The 22634-nt window shown below is 33.8% G+C and overlaps 1 protein-coding gene across 1 annotated transcript; it reads left to right on the forward strand.

Moving 5' to 3' along the window:
• Nucleotides 1-4793: 4793 nt before the first annotated feature.
• On the forward strand, nucleotides 4794-8768 carry LOC133187995 (uncharacterized). The gene is made up of 6 exons (XM_061323384.1): nucleotides 4794-4862; nucleotides 5262-5323; nucleotides 5544-5664; nucleotides 5757-5761; nucleotides 8335-8472; nucleotides 8633-8768. The coding sequence occupies exons 1-6, from the start codon at nucleotides 4794-4796 to the stop codon at nucleotides 8766-8768; spliced, it is 531 nt and encodes a 176-aa protein (XP_061179368.1).
• Nucleotides 8769-22634: the final 13866 nt, after the last annotated feature.

Below are 22634 nucleotides of genomic sequence, written 5' to 3' on the forward strand. Positions count from 1 at the left end.
GAGGATCATAACCCAGTCACTGAACAACATAACCCAGTCACTGAACAACATAACCCAGTCACTGTTTAACATAACCCAGTCAATGAGGATCATAACCCAGTTACTGTTTAACATAACCCAGTCACTGAACCTTTATCTCAGATTAGCTCTTTTTTTTTTGTAGTCTGACCACACATATAGAAGAAAGCGTAGATTGATGCAGAACAGCAAAAAGAAAGCTTGTCCTGTTCGAATAAAGATTCGTCATGTTGTGAAGTTTTCAAGCTATTTAGTATGTATTAATTTGTATTATAGACTCACTAAAAATTGTATCAATAAATGTAATATGTAAATATATGTAAATGTGTTCAGTGTTTATGTGTTGATGTACGTTTTGCTGTATAATATTTTAAATGAATACAAGACACAATTTACTTTTATATAATTTAAAGCTTTCAAGTAAAGAAAACACACCTCATCATCAAAGGAAACTGGTTAAGAATCTTAAAGAAGACCTGAAAAATTCACAAGTAGAGAAAATTGAATATCATTTTTATGTACAGTTTCCTGATGTAAAAGATCATAGAAACCATCTGAAAGGAGAGGTAAATAAAGAAAATTATTAATGGTATTACTATTATTTATACTACACTGTCTTATGTCAAGACCTTAACTGATGCCTTACAATTAAACTACTTTTTATGGAATTAAAGATTATGGGGCATATTTTTAGCTCTACTGGTCAGGGACCAGAAGAGCTTATGCGATAGTAAGGTGTCCGTCGTCCGTCCGTCTGTCTGTAAACAATTTTTCAAATTGATACTCCTCCTACAGTTTTGGTCTGATTTCAGTATAACTTGGCACACAAGTAGACTTCACTAAAATACAAAATTTAGTGCATCGGTTTTTAATTTCGATGAACGATGTTGCAATGGTTACTAAAAATAGAAATTTCTGTGACATTCATTCAAAACGCTACTCCTCCTACAGCTTTGGTCTGATTACAATATAACTTGGCACACAAGTAGACTACACTATGATACATAATTTAGAGCATCGGTTTTTGATTTCAATGAACGGTGTTGCCATGGTTACTAAAAATAGAAATTTCTGTGAAATTCCTTTAAAATGCTACTCCTCCTACAGTTTGGGTCTGATTTTAATATAACTTTGCACACAAGTAGACTTCACTTTGATAAATAATTTAGTACATCGTTTTTTGATTTCGATGAACAGTGTTGCCATGGTTACTAAAAATAGAAATTTCTGTGAAATAACTTTTAATTAAAACACTACTCCTGCTACAGTTTTAGTCTGCTTTTAATATAATTTGGCGTACAAGAAGACTATACTGAGATACATAATTTAATGCATCGGTTTTTGATTTCGATGAACAGTGTTGCCATGGTTACTAAAAAAAGAAATTTCTGTGAAATCCCTTTAAAATGTTACTCCTCCTTTTGGTCTGATTTCAATCTAATTTGGCAAACAATTGGAATACACTACGATACATTATATGCATTTCGGTTTTTGATGTGGTTAATAAAAATAGAAATTTCTGTGAAATACTTTCAAAATGCTACTCCTCCTACAGTTTTCGTTTGATTTCAATATAACTTGGCACAGAAGTAGACTACATTAAGATAAATAATTCTATTTATTAATGCATGTTGCAAATCCAAGTGCTACTTTGTTATACGTACAGACCAGTAGAGCTACAGTCTCATCAGAGACTTCTGGTTATTTTAAATTTTATCCTTGCCAATAACTTTTCAACAATAATTGCTAGGGCTTTCATATTTCACATGTGTATTTCTTGGAGCAAGTCCTTTCTTGGGGTTCAAACAAATTAGACATCTTGGGATTTGACATGCTTTCTGAAAAATATTTACCCATCTTTAATCATGTTCATAACTTTCGCACAGTGGATTAGGTCCTAGGACTTTCATATTTTACATATGTATTCCATGTGACCAGACCTTTCTTTTGGTACCAAAGTTTTTTACATTCTCACCTTGACCTTGGAATTTTAGTCTACTTGTGAAAAACTTTAACCTTGACCATAACATATGAATTATTGGTGCTAGATCTTTCATATAGCATTTATCTTTTCCTTGCAGCAAAACATTTTTTCTGATACCAATATATTTTATCTGATGATCTTTACCTTGGAATTTTGACCTACTTTTGAAAAACTTTAACCTTGGCCAAAATTTTTGAATGGTTGCTGTTAAGACTTTCTTATTTCACATGTGCATTCCTTGTGACAAGGTATTCCTTGTGACAAGACCTTTCTTTGCATACAAACATTTTTGACCTTTCAACCTTCATCATTGTTTCACAATGCACATCTTGTTTGGTTTTATGTTCTACTGGTCAGAGACCAGAAGAGCTTATGCGTTAGTAAGGTGTCCGTCATCCATCCATCTGTCTTTCTAGTTGTCTGTCTGTCCCTCTGTCTGTAAACAATTTTCGAAAAGCTACTTCTCCTACAGGTTTGGTCTGATTTCAACATAACTTGGCACACAACTAGACTACATGAAGATACTTAACTCAGTGCATTAGACTCAGGTTTGATGAATGTTTTTGCTATAGTTACTAAAAATAGAAATTCCTGTGAAATTCCTTTAAAATGCTACTCTGGGGATAGTTTCGATCTGATATCAATATTACTTGGCTCACAAGTAGAATTCACTAGGATACATAATTCTGTTTGTCTTTTTTTTGTTTTATTTTGGTGAAGTGTAGCCATGGTTACTAAAAATAAAATTTCTGTGAAATACATTCAAAATGCTACTCCTCCTATATTTTTGCTATAATTTAAATGTAACTTAGCATGCAAATAGACTACTTTGAGATACACAATTGTCTTTATCAGTTTTTTTTTTTTGGCTTTTGATGATTGATGTTGCCATGGTTACTGACATCAAAATTTTGTATAAATCTTTTAAAAGGTCACTCTTCCTACAGTTTTAGTCTGATTGCAATAAATCTTGCCACAAAAATAGACTAAATCAAGGATCATTACTCTATTGCTGTTGCAAAGTTTCAAGTCCAAGTGCTACTTTTCTCTTTCTTTAAAAAAATTGTTATAAGTACAAACCAGTAGAGCTACAGTATCATCAGAAACTTATGTTGTTGTTTTTTTTAATTATTTGTGAATATTTTAAGAATAGCCTTTATACTTTTTTTTATAATTATACATATGTTAAACAGGCATCCAGTATCCTGATACGGAGACTAAAATACCGGTATTTGGGTACATAGCTATAAATTCCAGAAAATTATCTTTTATTTGTTCAATCTTTCAAATTATAATTATTAAAATTTTAAATTATAATTACAGGAAGTGTACAAAATGTTGAAAAGGGTAAAAGAAAGGCATTCTAGCATCCAAAATTGCTTGATATTATGTCAATAAAAAAATGAAAAAAGTGAAGTTATGTTTTTCAAGCATATTTTTCGGAAAAATTATGAATATTCATTTAAAATCATTGTAAAAATTGCTTGTAAAAATATCATGATATTATCGTGATATCTTGGGGGGAAATCGTGATATTTTGCGATACGAAATTTTTGGCGATACCCATCCCTACACCTGACCCATTAAATATTCCAATGAGCATTTCTGATGAAACAAATTCTTCTGGTGTCCATCATACTATCTTTAAACTATTTACATTATAAAAATAAAACATGTTATGATGTTTTAGGGTAACACATTAAATTGATATCCTGTGAACTGATGCAAAGCTGAGGTCATCAATGGTTTTCAAGGGATAACAATTTCACATGTTACCCTAGAAACTTATTATTAGCTCACCTGAGCTCAAGTGAGCTCTTCTGATCACCCGTTGTCCGTCTGTTAATTTTTCACATTTTCATCTTCTTCTCAAGAACCACTGGGCCTATTTTAACCAAAGTTGGTACAAAGCATCCTTTGGTGAAGGGGAAATTAAATTGTTAAAATAAGGGGCAAACCCCCTTACAATGGGAGATAATCAAGAAAAGGCAAAAATAGGGTGGGGTCATTAAAAAATCTTCTTCTTAAGAACCACTGGGCCAGAAAAGCTTAAACTCATGTGGAATCATGCTGGAGTAGTGTAGATTCTAAATTATTAAAATCATGAACCCCCTAGGATAGAGTGGGGCCACAATAGGAATCTAATTTTTACATTGAAATATATATGAAAAAATCCTTGGAGATCTCCTTTTCAAGAACCATTGGGCCAGATATGCTGAAATTTATGTGGAAGCATCCTGGAGTAGTGAAGATTACAAATTGTTAAAATCATACTCCTGGGGGTAGGGTGAGCCACAATAGGTATAACATTGGGGAAAGTCTGGTGAAGAACAGCAGGGCCAAAGTTACTCATGTGAGTGTTGTGGCCCATGGGCCTCTAGTTTTTTATAATGTAAATAGTTTAAAGATAGCATGATGGACACCAGGCAGTAATGATTTTCAAGGGATAACCTTAAAAATGTAAATATTTTCCTTTGTTATACCAAATCTATTTAGAATAAAGCATTTTAAAAAAAGAACCCACAGTAAACCGAATGGGCATACATTCTGCCCAATTTTGCACTGTTACCCTTCGTCATGCAATGTCATCATTGCTATGTAATGTTACGTGGAGGGCATACTTTACACATGCGGTAGGGTAACAGTACTTTTTAACAAATGTTTTTAAAACAATCAAATTTGACTTAATATAAAAGTATAACAATAAGGTTTGTCTATATTGTTCATGAAAAATTAACATTTTTTGTTTATAGACTGAACAGTCCATGAAACTGGTTAACATTTTGTGCGAATGGCCAGGATGGATCTTCCCATAAACAAGGGAACAGGAAACATACAAGGCTACAATATAGCAACTCTGGTAATTTTTAGTATCTGTTGCATGCATGGTTATCTAACAGCCCTGGGTTAAGAAATCAATTTAATTCTGTCTTATTTATCACTCAGTTTTACTGTTTATTTCACACAATCATATGGTGTAATCTGACTTTCTGATCAGTTTTCTGAATCCATATCAACACTTTCTGAAACTGACTCAATCTTCAGGTCAAGTTAGAGAAATTTATTAAGAATTGATGTTTAGATATATAAACAGCATGATATGTATATAAAAGCTCAACAATGAAGATAAGAGTTAAAAAGGGGATAGTATAGCCTGCTCTAAGTGATTAGTAATAGTTCTATAACACTACCAGTCCTGTTTATGGCAGAGAGATTTTCAGGAGAAAAAATTCCTATAATTATTTAAAAATTTTAACAGTTTGCAAAAGACATCAAAACAAAGCTGAAGGAAATATTGGAATTAGAAGAGGGTGATAAGAGGTAAATAATAAACATTGAAAGCAGCCTATTTACTTTTAAATTGTCTGCATTAAATTTATGGGCAATAAAATGAGATTCCATTCATTGGAAATTAAAGAAATTTTATGGTATGTCTTTCATAGTTTAACACTGTTTCATGCACTTTGCTTTACAAGATGTACTGTAACAAGTGGTTAAAATTAAATTAACTTGATCGAGTGTTATAATATTCCTTTTACAGGTGTTATGAACCACACTGGAGACATCTGCGATGGATTGACAGGAATGACTTGACTGACCATAATGTGATGAATAACTCTGTGAAAGGAATGGAAGAAAGAAATAAACTTTTTCATAAAGAGGTAACATCCATATGTACTCTCTCTAGATTTTAATGTATAACCATACAATGTATTTTACAAGGCTAGTCCTGCATATTCTTGCTCATGTGCAGGTGTTGTTATGGATACTGATTTATAACATGATTGTTTTCTTTTTTATTGAACATAGTCTTTCTCATGATATATATATATATATATATATATATATATATATATATATATATATATATATATATATATATATATATATATATATATATATATATATATATATATATATATATATATATATATATAAAGCACTAAAAATGACCAACGACACGAACAATAATAATTGTCAAATTTCCGGGACAACCTGTCCCTTCCTCAGGACAAAGAAAAAAGTTAAGAAGTCATAAAAACAAAGGAAATAGAGAAGCAAAAACAACTAGCACTACTACTAAACTACCAAACACTAAATGTTTACAATGTTACATGTTTAATTTTGAGTTTATAGACAGTTGTGAACAAAGAAATCCGGAGCGCTATGAATTGCGTCCGGTCTATCGGGTGTACTCTGGTGAAGTGTGATTTACATAATTGAACGAATTAATTATCGCTAATTAATTACGGCCAACAGTAAATCGTACATTGTCTTATTCTCTCAACATAGCGTAACTCTACATGATAAAAAGAAATTAAAGAAAGATAATATGGAAGGACAATTTTGAAATATGAATTTGGATATATTCTAAATTTGGAAATCGGAAAAAAGAAATAAACAAAAATGTGAGCTGTAAATATTTGGGTAGGTTGTTCCAGGATTACTAATACGAATTAACGGTAAAGTTTACACTATATAGAGAGAATGAACTTGTTTGTTACAATTCGGGATTGGGTCTAGTTCACGTTCATCCTGGTGAAGTCATTAAGTTTGTTAATACCATTAGGGCGGAATGACTTCAGCCTGTGCATCCAGAACTTTTCCTTGCCTTTTCTCTGCGCGTCTGTCCATCTTGGATTATGGTCAATAACCACTACTGTCATGTCCTCCCATTTGTGACCTTCAAGGTTGAAATGTTCCCCAACGGGTTCATTGAGTTTTTTGGTCCTAATGGTAGAACGGTGATTATTGACTCTCCTGCGGAGATCTCCTGTTTCACCAACATACTGTTTGGAGCAAACTTTGCAGCTGATGAGATAAATGCAGTTGTCTGTTTGACAGGACAAATTCCCTAGTATTTTGTAGCTGCGGCCTGTAACGGGGCTGTTAAAACTGTCTGTGTCAGAGCTGTACTTACAGAGAAGACATCTTCTGTCAGAGCAAGTTTTAAAGCCCCCGTTAGGTAATGGATTGTCCAATCTGGTTCTTACTACCATGTCCTTCAGGTTCCTCGGGCGCCTGTATGCAGCCAATGGGGGCTCCTTAAAGACCCCTGCCATTCGTTTATTTGAGTGGAGAATTGGTAGATTCTTTTGAAGGATACCGCTGAGGTTCTTAAGGACGGGATGGTATGTGGTTACCAGAGGGACCCTGCCGCTATTGTCTTTTTCCTTGTAGCGTAATAGGTTTTGCCTGTCATGTCCCGCCATCTCATCAATAGCAGTTTGTACGGTGCGGGCATTGTAGCCTCTCTTGCATAAGTGGGACTTAAGGAGACCGCTTTGTTCTTGATATAAGGCAGGGGATGAACAGATGCGCCGAATTCTGGTGGCTAGACCCTTAGGCACACCCTTAAATGTGTGTGGGGGATGACAGCTAGTTGGCATAAGATACAGATGGGAATCTGTGGGTTTCGTGTGGAGACTGAACTCGGTTTCACCATCAGTCAGGGTAGATGTAGTATCTAGGAATATGTTTTTCGAATTAGATACGTCTACTGTAAATTTGATAGACTGATGAAAGGTGTTGGCGAACGAAATGAATGCCTCGAGGCTCTCGCGACATTCCACCCACTTCATCTCTATATCGTCAATGAAACGCAACCAGCTAAGGGGCCTAAATGGTGCTTGAAGTAGCAAGTTGCGTTCCAGTCTGCCCATGAAAATATTGGCATAAGATGGTGCCATTTTCGTACCCATAGCAGTGCCATTAACCTGCAGGTAATGTTCTCCATTAAACATGAAGTTGTTATACTTGAGAACATGTTCAAGGAGCTTGGCAAGGGACTCGGTAGAAGGAATTTGTATGGATCTACTATCCCAGACTTCTCTACAGGCTTCGATACCCTCATCGTATGCCAGGTCGCCCTATAGTTAGCGCTATTGGACACCCCACGGAGAAAATTTCTGAATACATCGATTTACATCTCCGTCCACACGTAGAGAATTTGCCATCCTATCTCAAGGACACCACGGACTACATTAACAAGACGCCCTCTACTGGCCTTCCAGATCATACCCTTCTCGTGACTATGGACGTCACATCTTTGTACACCAATATTCCGCACGATGAGGGTATCGAAGCCTGTAGAGAAGTCTGGGATAATATTTCATTCACACATAATATTCCTCTTATAAAGATTATATAGGGCAGATACCAAAAGTTGTGAAAATTTTGTTTTGCTTGTAAATATCAAATAAAAGAAGCACACATTTTGCACCAAGTTAATTCCACTCCCCCTTTTCAACAAATTAAAGACAACTAAGTCATGTTCAGCATTCTTCATTGTACTTTTTTCTTTTTTAATAAAAAAAATTTGTCGATTTTAGTGGTCTCTTCAGTCCTCCAGGACATTACCTTAGTTTGAAAAACTGCAATAATGGAAAGCTTATGGCAACACTGGAAGATGAGTATGATATTTTTTTATTCATCCTTGTTGAAGAAAATGGAGAGGCATATTGTGTAATGTCAGTCAGGAGTTATTTTTGTAACTAAATTATTAACTTTTAAAGTAAACCATATGTCTCTTCATATCCATAATTTAATCATAATTCACATCTGATTTTTTCTTGATTTGATTGATCTCCATAGACAACTTTATTTTTAATTATTTTCATTCTCTTTTAGGACAGGACAGAGATTGAATGAAGGAATTAGATACTTTAAGGATGTATTGCTTGTAGAAGCAAGAATCATTATCGCTTCTGTTGTCAAGAACATAACATATAGAGAAGCTGAAGAACTTCTCTATCCATTGAAATAACAAATTTATGTTCTGGTTGATTGAGTTTGCAAATTTGTTATATTGGAATATTTCGATTGTGATAGCATTGCAAAAGATGTTCTACATCAATTGCTATATGACATGTTGAACAATATTTGTTTGCAGATTCTTTACAGTTATTATATATCACCATCTGATGAAATATTGTTATAATGTAAAATGGACTCTGTCAGGGCTGATCAATTGTACTTGGTTACTCTAGATGAACTCATAAACTCTGATAATTGTGATTTCATTCAAATCAAATCCACACCAGACCCAGACTGTTTTATCATTAATTCCTACTAGAAACATTAGTTTAAATGTAGGAAGAATTTGATAAAATTTGATGTATTTGACTTTGAAAATATATATTAAAGTTTTGTTTTTCTGACAAGTGAAATGAATTTCACATGCAGAATTCATACCATTGGATTTGGGTGTAATTTAAAAGGAACACTTGTGCAGCTATTCATTATTTCTTAAATAGTACCTGTAATACATTTGTATGGTCTTAATATTGTGTGGCCATTTTTTTTCCCTAGGATTAATTGATCTACGTTATTTTTATCTTTAAGTTCCTCAGTGACTAAACCCAATTTGTATAAAAATTGGGAGCAGAGCTCTAGAAAAAGGCTTAACATTAGTTTATGTTCCAAATAATGATTGTGTCAAAAAAATTATTTTCCTTACCACTTTTGTATATATGCCTTATATATTTGGAGACCAAATTATGCACATTAATTCATATTGAATGCTTGGGTTATGTTTCTCAGTGACTGGGTTATGTTCCTCAGTGACTGGGTTATGTTAAACAGAGACTAGGTAATGTTGTTCAGTGACTGGGTTATGTTAAACAGTGACATGGTTATGTTGTTCAGTGACTGGGTTATGTTAAACAGTGGCTGGGTTACGTTGTTCATTGACTGACTGGGTTATGTTGAACAGTGACTGGGTTATGTTGAACAGTGACTGGGTTATGTTAAACAGTGACTGGGTTATATTCATCAGTGACTGGGTTATGTTCCTCAGTGACTGGGTTATGTTGAACAGTGACTAGGTTATGTAGAACAGTGACTGGGTTATGTTAAACAGTGACTGGGTTATGTTGTTCAGTGACTGGGTTATGTTAAACAGTGACTGGGTTGATGTTCAGTGACTGGGTTATGTTAAACAGTGACTGGGTTACGTTGCTCAGTGACTGGGTTATGTTGTATGTGACCGGGTATGTGGAACAGTGACTGGGTTATGTTAAACAGTGACTGGCTTATGTTAAACAGTGACTGGGTTATGTAGAACAGTGACTGGGTTATATTAAACAGTGACTAGGTTATGTTAAACAGTGACTGGGTTATGTTGTAAAGTGACTGGGTTATGTTAAACAGTGACTGGGTTATGTTGTTCAGTGACTGGGTTATGTTAAACAGTGACTGGGTTATGTTAAACAGTGACTGGATTATGTTGTTTAGTGACTGGGTTATGTTAAAGAGTGATTGGGTTATGTTAAACAGTGACTGGGTTATGATAAACAGTGACTGGGTTATGTTGTTCAGTGACTTGGTTATGTTATTCAATGAGTGGGTTATGATGTACAGTGACTGGGTATGTTAAATAGTGAATGGGTTATGTTAAACAGTGACTGGGTTATGTTGTTCATTGACTGACTGGGTTATGTTGAACAGTGACTGGGTTATGTTGAACAGTGACTGGGTTATGTTAAACAGTGACTGGGTTATGTTGTTCAGTGACTGGGTTATGTTAAACAGTGACTGGGTTATGTTGTTCAGTGACTGGGTTATGTTAAACAGTGGCTGGGTTACGTTGCTCAGTGACTGGGTTATGTTGTATGTGACCGGGTATGTGGAACAGTGACTGGGTTATGTTAAACAGTGACTGGCTTATGTTAAACAGTGACTGGGTTATGTTGTTCAGTGACTGGGTTATATTAAACAGTGACTAGGTTATGTTAAACAGTGACTGGGTTATGTTGTAAAGTGACTGGGTTATGTTAAACAGTGACTGGGTTATGTTGTTCAGTGACTGGGTTATGTTAAACAGTGACTGGGTTATGTTAAACAGTGACTGGGTTATTTTGTTCATTGACTGACTGGGTTATGTTGAACAGTGACTGGGTTATGTTGAAGAGTGACTGGGTTATGTTAAACAGAGACTGGGTTATGTTAAACAGTGACTGGGTTATGTTGTTCATTGACTGACTGGGTTATGTTGAACAGTGACTGGGTTATGTTGAAGAGTGACTGGGTTATGTTAAACAGTGACTGGGTTATATTCATCAGTGACTGGGTTATGTTCCTCAGTGACTGGGTTATGTTGTTCAGTGACTGGGTTATGTTGAACAGTGACTGGGTTATGTTAAACAGTGACTGGGTTATGTTAAACAGTGACTGGGTTATGTTAAACAGTGACTGGGTTATGATAAACAGTGACTGGGTTATGTTGTTCAGTGACTTGGCTATGTTATTCAATGAGTGGGTTATGATGTACAGTGACTGGGTATGTTAAATAGTGAATGGGTTATGTTAAACAGTGACTGGGTTATGTTCCTCAGTGACTGGGTTATGTTGTTTAGTGACTGGGTTATGTTAAAGTGACTGGCTTATGTTGTTCAGTGAATGGGGTATGTTCCTCAGTGACTGGTATGTTCTTCAGTGGCTGGGTTATGTTAAACAGTGACTGGGTTATGTTGTTCAGTGACTGGGTTATGTTAAACAGTGACTGGGTTATGTTAAACAGTGACTGGGTTATGTTGTTTAGTGACTGGGTTATGTTAAACAGTGACTGGGTTATGTTGTTCAGTGACTGGGTTATGTTCCTCAGTGACTGGGTTATGTTAAACAGTGACTGGGTTATGTTCTTCAGTGACTGGGTTATGTTGTTGAGAGACTGGGTTATGTTGTTCTGTGACTGGGTTATGTTGAACAGTGACTGGGTTATGTTAAACAGTGACTGGGTTATGTTGTTTAGTGACTGGGTTATGTTAAACAGTGACTGGGTTATGTTGTTCAGTGACTGGGTTATGTTCCTCAGTGACTGGGTTATGTTAAACAGTGACTGGGTTATGTTCCTCAGTGACTGGGTTATGTTGTTCAGTGACTGGGTTATGCTGTTGAGAGACTGGGTTATGTTGTTCTGTGACTGGGTTATGTTGAACAGTGACTGGGTTATGTTAAACAGAGACTGGGTTATGTTGTTCTGTGACTGGGTTATGTTCCTCAGTGACTGGGTTATGTTGTTCAGTGACTGGGTTATGCTGTTGAGAGACTGGGTTATGTTGTTCTGTGACTGGGTTATGTTGAACAGTGACTGGGTTATGTTAAACAGAGACTGGGTTATGTTGTTCTGTGACTGGGTTATGTTGAACAGTGACTGGGTTATGTTCCTCAGTGACAGGGTTATGTTGTATAGTGACTGGTTTAAACAGTGACTGTGTTATGTTGCTCAGTGACTGGGTAATCTTCTTAAAAAACTAAGTTATGTTTCTCAGTGACAGAGTTATGTTGTACAGTGACTGGGTTATGTTTCTCTCTGGGTTATGTTGTTGAGAGACTGGGTTATGTTGCTCGGTGACTGGGTAATGATTTTCAATGACTGGGTTATGTTATTCAGGGACTGGGATTTGGTTCTCAGTAACTGGGTTATATTTTTCAGTGACTGGGTTATGCTGTTGAGAGACTGGGTTATTTTGAACTGTGACTGGGTTAGGTTTCCCATTGACTGGGTTTTGTTGTACAGTGACTGGGTTATGTTGTTCAGTGACTGGGTTATGTTGTTTCATTTATTAATAAGCTCGCAATTGAGAAAGAAAAAGAGAAAGAAAAGCTAGAACAGTGCAGTTTTGAGGGATTCACTTGTAACATATTGAAGTGATTGCCAAAAAAAAATTAAAATATAACAACCCATTTTTGCCAGAAAGTTTTATAGTCAGTAAGTTTTTAATCATCTTTTACAGTGTATTTCAAAGCTGTAAAATAGGATTTAAATAAATTTAGAAAACCATGAATATCTACTAAATTATGTGTGTTCATTATCTCACAGTTGAACAGTGAATTGGTTATGATTGATTGGGTATAGTATGTTGAACAGTGACTAGGTTAGGTTTTCCAGTGACTGAGTAAAGTTTCACAGTGACTAGCTTATGTTGTTCAAAGACTAGATTATATTGGTTTGTAACTGGGAAATTTTTTTCTGTGACCTAATGGCTATAAACCAGGGTCATATTAAAGAATCATCACTTCTTGTAAAACTGCAAGTCAACAAGTTAGGGATTTTTGTTTTTTCACTGTACGTGATTGTCTTTATGGGCGGGATTCCTTTTACCCTCGGAAGATTAGCGTAAGAAATAATTAGTAAGAAATTCAAGTCTTTTCTGCTGTGCATACACACATGCTAACTAGGTCACTAGTTCTACCAGTGGCTAACAGGCCATGAAAACGCAATCTATTAATTTATCATGTTATAACTATTAAATACCCTAACCTTCGTGAAAGTCATTCATTCGCCTGAATGTCCTAATATTAAGACTCCGATTATGGCTATTGATCGTATTATTTGCCACACACCATAGTGTTTACAAAACTATATTGCATCGGGATCGAGTATGCGTTATATTACAAAAAACCATACCGGAAATAATTTTCCCGAAAACCGTGACTGGGTTATGTTATAGACTCTACCTTAAATGTCATTCCAAGCAAGAAATGAAAGATTTTCTGATAGGAAATCGGAAGTAACTAAAAATCATATTCAATCTGCATAATTTTTGTACCTTAAATCGGTCATGCGTAACTTTGTTTACGATGCATCTCAGTGATCGCAGCCATTTTCTTTAAAGTACGAAGTAATGTCTGGACTTTGTCATGATATTATTTCACTACAATTATTCTTATAAGGTGGGTAATCTTTCGCAGCACAGTTAAGGCTGCAATAAGGAGGCGGGGCCTAATTTTTACGGGAAATGCTTACTATGACATCACACAAAAATATATATTCTTCAAATTACCACAGAATGAAATGATTTGCTATTTTAAACTGTTGGATAGCTTTAAACTACATCAATACTTACTATTGCATGTATTTTTGTTGTTGGTTAAATCCCACACAGCAATATATAAAGAATTCACTGATCGCAATGCACTTGTCAATGTGACGTCATATCGCAAACTTTGACGCAGATCGTATGCAGTGAGAAGCGGATCAAGTTATATTTTATACAATGAAAAATGTATTTTTTAATTAAATAAAGTATATTTGCAGATATATAAGAGGCCATTAACTTGGATGCGATGTCTATTTTATGATTTTATTCATATACTTCCATTGCATTTACTAGATAAGCGATACTGCCGTATATTTGTATGCAGATTCATTGAAGGGTAATAGAAGGGTCATAATAAATCGATATATTGCAAGGGCATACCCTCAATGAATTTTGACAAGCTTTTACGCATAAATTCAAGAGGTACCAAGATATTTGAAAAGTGCTGCGAACCTGATGAAATCTTGCAAACGAATTAATTATATCTATATTTTATGTACTTGACCAGCAAAATATTCAACATAAGGTCTAACAAACGTAATATTAGCAATTATATAGTAGAATCTACATAGGTTTGCAGCACTTTTCACAAACTACAAAGAGTGCTGAAAATAATTATTAATTAAACTTAGATTTTTAACGTGGTTATGCCCTTGCAATATTGGAATTTATAGATGACCTCAATACTGCAGGTAAATTTGCTATAAAATATTGATATAAATATATATAATTATCTCAAATCAGGAAGTTTGTTTATTTTCTTTTATTTAATTGTAATTAAAGATTTCCATGAAAAGGCATCTTTAAAACATGAACACTACACAATATCTCTCGAAAGTTTATGCTATCCATTTAGCTCTTTATAAAGATGGGAGAATTTTTAAGGATATATACTTAATTATATCTCCACGATACATTAAAAAAATGCATGAAACCACCTCTCTGAAAGGTCAATAAGTCTATAGAAACAAAATTTGGAAAACATAAACACTTTTCCTCAGTATCATGACTTCACAAATACTCTTGTATAATCAGCAAAAATACCTTAATTTAATTATTATTAGCATATTACGTGTATTGGTGTTCAGTGTATAGGATTGATACCACATAACTTTGCTTATTTATTAAAGTTTTTTTGTAGTGTATGTATGCGCGAATGCTTGGGATTTTTAGCTTTGTGTTAATGTTGCCTGTACTTGTGGATAGTAAGAACGATAAAACATGTAAGTTTTGAAATACTTTTTAAAACAAGTTATAGATAAATAAAGTCTAACCTATGTATTGCCTTCTTGCAATGTTTACCCTTTGTATACTTTATTTTCAGTGTACTTCTCGGATTCCTTATGTGAATCCTTATATTCCACTTATTATTCACTGGAAAAGAGTGACGAATATTACCTTATGTGGAACGGAACATTACTCCCTGTGTCCAAAGGGTGCAAGATAACTTTTCATCCAAAGGATTCACTACGTGTCTGCGTGGAAGTTGATGTATTCCACTTAGAAGACTGTAGTGTTCAAGTTAATTTTTATGGAAAATTAAAGAAGGCAACCAACATTTTGTTACATTATTGTTATATTATGTCTAAAAAAAATATTATTCGAAAAAGAAAGGACAATTATTCTTTGTGATCGATTTTTAAAATGTATTCCTGACCTAGTTCATTGATTTATTTTATCTGGTAGAGACTTATTTCTTTTTAGGAATATAAGTGCAGTAGAAAGCCTGAAAATTTTTGTGCATCTCATAATGAAGACATAGACATAGAACTATTAAGTAGAAGCACGAATCCTCTCTATGGATCCAATAATTTCCTGTTCAAAATCCATGCGCAGGAAGTTCCAATTTCTGTTCCAGATTGTAAGTACAAGATAAAACTAAATTTCTTTGTCATCTACTTTTTTCATCTAATATTTCTGTGAAATGCAAGTCCTTGATAGTGAAACCACTTGCAGGTGTGTTTTTTTTTCAGGACAAACTTGCATAATAGAAAAAATAAGATCATTCATTCGTGGAAATAATTATTATTATTATAATAATATAATGAATACTATTATTATAATAATATATTATAATAATTATTATTATTATAAGTTTTCTGACATAAAGTAAAATATGGTTATTTTAAGAAGAATTGCTGATGGTGATGTCGTAATTGTAGCCGTTAATGAATACTTTATTGTCTGTATAAACCAAAGATAAAATGAAGCAATTTCAAAATGTCCTTGGTATTTGCTATAATTATATTTTATTATCCTACTCTGAGCTGCATCAGACTGATTTAATTTTTTTTTTTACAATTGTAATATACAACGCCAGAGTTTGACACTTTGAAATGATAATTCAAATTTGCATCTCATTCTAAGAATTCGCATGAATTGTTGTAGCTCTGTAAAATTTAGTTTTTTTCTCAGAGCTCATAAAGCGTATTGAGAATCTGTTTTTTTTTCCTTTTAGATGTGTGGATTAATGTCGGCCTGATATTTCTAGTAGTCGTCAGTGTGGGCATATGTCTGACTTGTGTGGGTATGAGTCAGCGAGTAAGACAAGCAGGGATAGTTTCTCGGGGTTCTGAAATTCCACATACTCGTATGGTCGATTCAGACACTTCAGGTACTTTTCGGAGAATGAAGAATATATGAATTTACTGATCCATTTTAGTTGCTTATAGTAAAGGCTAATAAGATCGATATGGATAGAATTAAAATTCAAATGATTCTATGACCTTAGTTTGCTTGCTTTAGAATGATTGAGGGATCAATTCTAAAATTTTTGCTTTTTTGTTAGATCAACAGATAAACTCTGAACCAGTACCTTGGAGTCCTACAAACGAGGTAATAACAACAGAATTCACGATTCCGGATCCTTTTGTAGTGAATACAGAATAGAAGACGTCAAACGAACCTTATGAACACATTTTTACAAAACAGCTTGTGCTATATCTAAGATACACTTTAAGATATTTTTTATATCAAACAAAATAAGTTGATATTACAGGGATTTCAACGACCTCGTTTAAAAACAGCTTCGCAGCACAGTTAAGGCTACAAAAAGGGGGCGGAGCCTAATTTGTACGGGAAATGTTAACTATGACATCATACAAAACCAACAATTCTTAAAAATACTACAAAATGAAACAATTTGTTATTTTAAACTATAGGAAACCATCAAACTACATCTAAACTTACTATAACATGCTGTTTTTTCTTTAGTTAAATTCCACATAGCAAGGTATAAACAAGTCACTGATCGCGATGCACTTGTCGATGTGACGTCATTTCGTAAAACCTGACGCAGTTTGTATGCCCTGGGAGGCGGATCAAGAAATATTTTCACAACGAAAAATGTATTCTATAATTAAATAAAATATTATTTTAAGATATTTAAGAGGCCATTAACTTGGATGCAATGTTTTCTTCATGATTTTATTCATATTTATTCCGTATATTTCCTATTTAATTGATACTGCCGTATATCTGTATGCAAGTTCATCATAGGGTTATGTAAGGGTCTTAATAGATTGATCAAATGCAAGGGCATACACTCAATGGATAACAGTAAGCTTTTACATATAAACTCTAGAAGTATTAAGGTATCTGAAAATTGCTGCGATCCTGGTGACATCTTGAAAATGAATTAATTATATCTATATTTAATGCCATTGACCAGCAAAAAACACAGTAATGCGGTCATATAAATTTGATTTTAACAATGAAATAGTATAATCTATAGAGGATCGCAGCACTTTTCAGAGACTACAATGCGTGTTGAAAATATTTATACTATAAATTTAGAATTTTAACATGATTATGCCCTTGCACTAGTGAAATTTATAGGTGACCTCAATACTGCAAGTATATGTGCTATATCACGTGTCTGCCGCATCACGTGACAAGTCTAAATATAAAATCTTATCGTCCTCAATATGTAGTTATTAACCATAATTACATTTGTCGGATATCTAGAAAGTACTGAAAAGAATCGCCATCCTGATTAAGAATATATTTTCAATCACAAATATTGCCGATATTTCCATTGCGCACCTTAACTGTACTGCGTTTTCGCAAATTCTTCTGTCGTTATAATAACCTTGTTTGCAGATACAATTAACCTATCGTTGGGTCGGGGTTTTTTTTGTCTGGCATTTTTCATAAATTTGTTAGGTCATTTTCCTACGGAGCACTCCGTCTATCTAATCAATACATAGGGTGTGACCGGTCGACAGAGGATTCTTACTCCGTCTAGGCACCTGATCGCACCTCTGGAGTTTCCAGGGGTCCGTGGTTTTGCCCTGTTCATGATTCGCTTTATTTACTGGATTTATGAGATTGATCTATGTTAACCTTTAACACATTGAGCTATTTGTATTATATTTATATTTTAATTTCAACCTTCGAGTAGATTATTTGTTCATTATATAATGTCACTGAGTAATGTTTATATAATACCTTGATTAATGTTTGTATTGTATGAGGGCTGTACGAAAAGTTTACGGACAATGGCAATCTTTTTTTCGTAATCAAGCATTTCAAGATCAGTACTTTATCATATGTAAAAATGTTTTATTGTTGATGTGCAAAATTTTATTCCTTATTATTAAATGGAACTCATGTAACTTAGCTCTTAAAATCATATTTTGTCACCACGGAGCACTAGCTTTTAATAGCATTGTTACGTCAAAAACATAACGAGTTTATCAAAATTACTCTCCCTATACATTTCACACACAGTCTGACGCCATACCCACTTAATATAATTGTTTATGCGACTTGGCATGTAGTTTGCTAACAATTGTTTCAGTTTCATAAGTTTGTTTTTAGTGTTTTCATTTTTTTACTGAGTAACTATTTTCATTAGCTTTATGATAAACGTGATGACTTCAATTTTTCAATCGTCAGCTTCCCTCACTTATGTAGCAATATACCCTTATTACCTGTATATGAGCTTTTGTCTCCCAGTTGATTCGATACGCAAGAGCATGCTTGTGTGTAAACAATTTCTAAAACGAGGCAAGCTATTGACAAACAAGACGCTGAAACAAGAATATCAACAGCCTCGTCTGAAGTCATCATTTCGCAAGTTTTATGGTCAATACAATGACTTTGTCAGCAAATACAGCCTATCATTAAGTCAAATGCTGACTGACATTTTTCATGCTACCTCTTAGGCCATTATTTACACACTGAATTGTCTGCGGATTTGGTTGGTTTATTCCAATCATGACAAGGAGCACACGGCGGGTGTGACCGGTCAGCAGGGGATGCTCATTCCTCCATAGCACCTGATCCCACCTCTGATGTTTTTGGAGGTCCTTGTTTGCTCTGCTCCCAATTTGTATTTTTTGGGTGGACTTTGAGCTTGAATACTGTTCGTTATCTCACTATTTGATTTTTACCACCGAACATGTATCTCTGCTGGTGGACAGTCTGTCTTCGAGGATACTTGTCATTCGGTACTTATTCAATCATGAAAAGTACAAAGCATAATGAAAAGATATTGGCAGACGCTTCGTCCAGTATAAAAAACCGTCACTCTTTTGAGTCTAAAAGGGACACAGATTCTAAGAATTCAATCGGTGTCCCTCGGATTATCCTCAAGGATATTAAACATATATCATATGTGCAATCCTTGGATTCACAGTTTTGGTATAGAACCAACAGTTCATACTAAAATTGAAGGAAAGTAAAGTTTGTACTAAAGATATATTTGAACGATTTCTTTTCCGATCCCATGTGCTCTATTTACAAAATGTTCTGTCAAAAGCTGTAAAACCTGTGATGTTTTGATTACAAGCTCTTACTAGTAATCTTACTGGACAGAGCTTCTATAACAAAAGTGGGAAAATCTGAATTGCAAATCTTCTTATGTTGTCTTCGGAATAGAATGTAACCTTTGTGGGCTTAATTATTTTGGTGAAACCAAGGGTTCACTTAATAAAAGAAGATCGAGGAATAGATTTCAAATTAACAACGGGGGCCAGCAGCTTCTATATAAGTATTTTAATTTACCTGGCCCCAGGATCATGAAGCATCTTAAGCTTAAGACAAAATTTTTATGTTGTGCTAAAATATTGTAGAAGTCAAGCAGACCAAACTTAAACTAATTTTCAGTACTGCTTTACAAAAGTGTTTTTTATCTGCAAATTTAGAGATTAATTCAATAATTATTAAACATTTTAAAGGCAATAGGAAATTTGACTTAAGCCTAAGCCTATTTCATGATCCGGGGCCTAATCATTCTATCTTGTCAATGAAAGTTAGAATTCTAGAAAAGATTTTACCATCATGCTAATAGTCCATCACTGAGTACACCTTTCCGTAAACAACGAGAAGAATCTTGGATTAGAAAACTAGGCACGGCCTTTCCACATGGTAGCAATGACAATGTCGATAGTGTTGGGAATCTTTCAAGCCCACAGTGTAGCAATGTGAATGTGATGGGACTTTCTAACAGTACACAGAGACGTCAACGCAGTCATGGACATGGACCGGTCTTACAATAAACTTACCATACACGACGTCTCCTTTTATTCACTACCACCTTTTGTAAGTAAAAAGTTTGACCTTCATTACATTTGCACCGAACCTTACTTTGTCTCTTTGATAGTTTTATATAATTCATATCTTCATATTTCACGTAAACGTCAAGGAAAGTCCATATTTGGATTCTTGACACAAGAATACAGGTTCGGATCTCTGATAATACATATTGCAAATCATAGGCTCTTTAAACTGCCAAGTTTCGCGGAAGAAAATACCGCTCAAACACCCGTTCAATATACCAACAGAGGAATAAATTATTTCATGGCAACCCTAGCAAAAATTTGATCGCTAATAAACTATACTAAGCTACAGATTACTATTGTACAGATACTTTAATACTTTGATACCTTGATTTACTATAATACTATAATACTTTGATTTACTCTCTCTCTCTCTCTCTCTCTCTCTCTCTCTCTCTCTCTCTCTCTATATATATATATATATATATATATATATATATATATATATATATATATATTGAACCAATGATTATTACATGCTCAGTCCTTTATACAGTGAATATAGCTCATAGGATATCGTTTTCACATCCATGGTTGTGACGTCACAATAGTTTTTGCGTGAATTTGATCAAGTACTTTTATAAACATCTACTTTAGTTAGTTTTATGGCTAAATTATTTATAAGCATATTGAATAATAGATTGTTGCATTAGAACAAAGAATATAACATAATTACAGATGTACAATTTGGATTCAAGCCATGTGTAAGTACCAATGATGCAATATTTGTTCTACAGATGCTAGTAAACAAATATTTAAGGAATAAAAGAAAACTTTATTGTTGTTTCGTGGATTATCAAAAAGTCTTCGATTATATCAATAAACTTAACTTTTGGCTTAAAATTAGTTCACTGGGTATTCCAGGGAAATTATTTTATATTATCAAGTCTTTATATGATAATATCAAGGCATGTGTAAAATATAATGGTTTACTTACAAAGTATTTAAAATTACGTCTGGCGTGTTACAAGAAGAAATTTTATTACATTGTTATTTTCTATGCATTTGAATGACTTTGAACATCACTTCACTTTATCACACATAATTGTCCATCAATCGAGCTTCAGATAATAAATATATTTTTGGTGATGAATGCAGATGATACTATTTTGATATCTGATTCTGCTTATGGTTTACAAAGAATGTTGAATGCATTATAAACATACACCATGGAGTGGATTTTAACTATAAATCATAAAAAAAAATATTTATTTTTCGCAATAGTCGTAAAATCCTTGAAAATTAACGTTGGATTTACAACGGCTGCATTGTAGAAGTTGTTAATCAATTTAATTATCTTGGAATGTTGTTCAATTATAATGGTAAATTTGAAGAAACACAGAAACATTTTTTATGTCAGGGTAAAAATGCTATGTATGGTGTAATTAGTAAAACCGGGGATTTGCATTTTAACGTAGAAACACAATTAGCAGTATTCAATACCAATACTAAAAGTGTAATGAGTTATGGAGCTGACGTATGGGGATTTCACAAGGGTCAAGACATAGAAAATGTTAACTTAAAGTTATTGTAAAAGAGTTTAAAAGGTCAGACAAAGCTACAGTAATGATACAGTATATTGTGAATTGGGTAGATTCCCATTTATACTTGAAAGGAAAAAGAAAATTTTGAAATACTGGGAAAATTAAAAAAACAGTGTTAATTGTATTTTGCAATTCATGTTATCAAGATATGGTTGAAAATAATGATGATTGGATTGTAAACATTAAGAAGGAGTTTCAAAGACTTGGTTAAACTGACATGCATAATAGCAATTGTATTAATAATAATTCTTTGAACATTGTTTTTCAAAGTATGTATGACGGTTATAAACAAGATATTATGTCAAGAATTTGTAATTCACCTAAATATTTTTATACCAACACTTAGTACTACAGAAGTATTTAAGAGAACCATTACTTTTAAAGTACAGAATACCTTTTAGTCGTTTAAGACTATCAGCGCATGATTTAAAAATAGAGAGGGGGAGGTATAGTAACATAGAAAGAAAAGAGAGAAAATGTGAAATATGTATATCAGATGAGATAGAGGACGAATTTCACTTTGTATTAAAATGTCCTCAATGTCAAGAACTAAGAATTAAATATATCGCGAGTTATTATTTTAAAAAAAAAAATGAGTGTTTAAATTAGTACAGTTACTGAGTTCCACAAAAGCTAAAAAAAAACTATTTAACCTAGGTAAATTTCTGTATTTTTCTTATCAATTAAGAAATGAAGTTTTAAA

Source organism: Saccostrea echinata, unplaced genomic scaffold (assembly GCF_033153115.1).
Source record: "Saccostrea echinata isolate AGI-Se365-2 ecotype Australia unplaced genomic scaffold, CSIRO_AGI_Sech_v1 ptg000015l, whole genome shotgun sequence".
Taxonomy (NCBI): domain Eukaryota; kingdom Metazoa; phylum Mollusca; class Bivalvia; order Ostreida; family Ostreidae; genus Saccostrea; species Saccostrea echinata.

What these genes read in the sequence shown, in the direction of transcription:
- LOC133187995 (XM_061323384.1), top strand. Translation starts at nt 4,794, where the DNA reads ATGGCCAGGATGGATCTTCCCATAAACAAGGGAACAGGAAACATACAA. An exon ending in GCTACAATATAGCAACTCTG is followed by an intron (nt 4,863 to 5,261) that starts GTAATTTTTAGT and finishes AAATTTTAACAG; the next exon opens with TTTGCAAAAGACATCAAAAC. An exon ending in GGAGAGGCATATTGTGTAAT is followed by an intron (nt 8,473 to 8,632) that starts GTCAGTCAGGAG and finishes ATTCTCTTTTAG; the next exon opens with GACAGGACAGAGATTGAATG.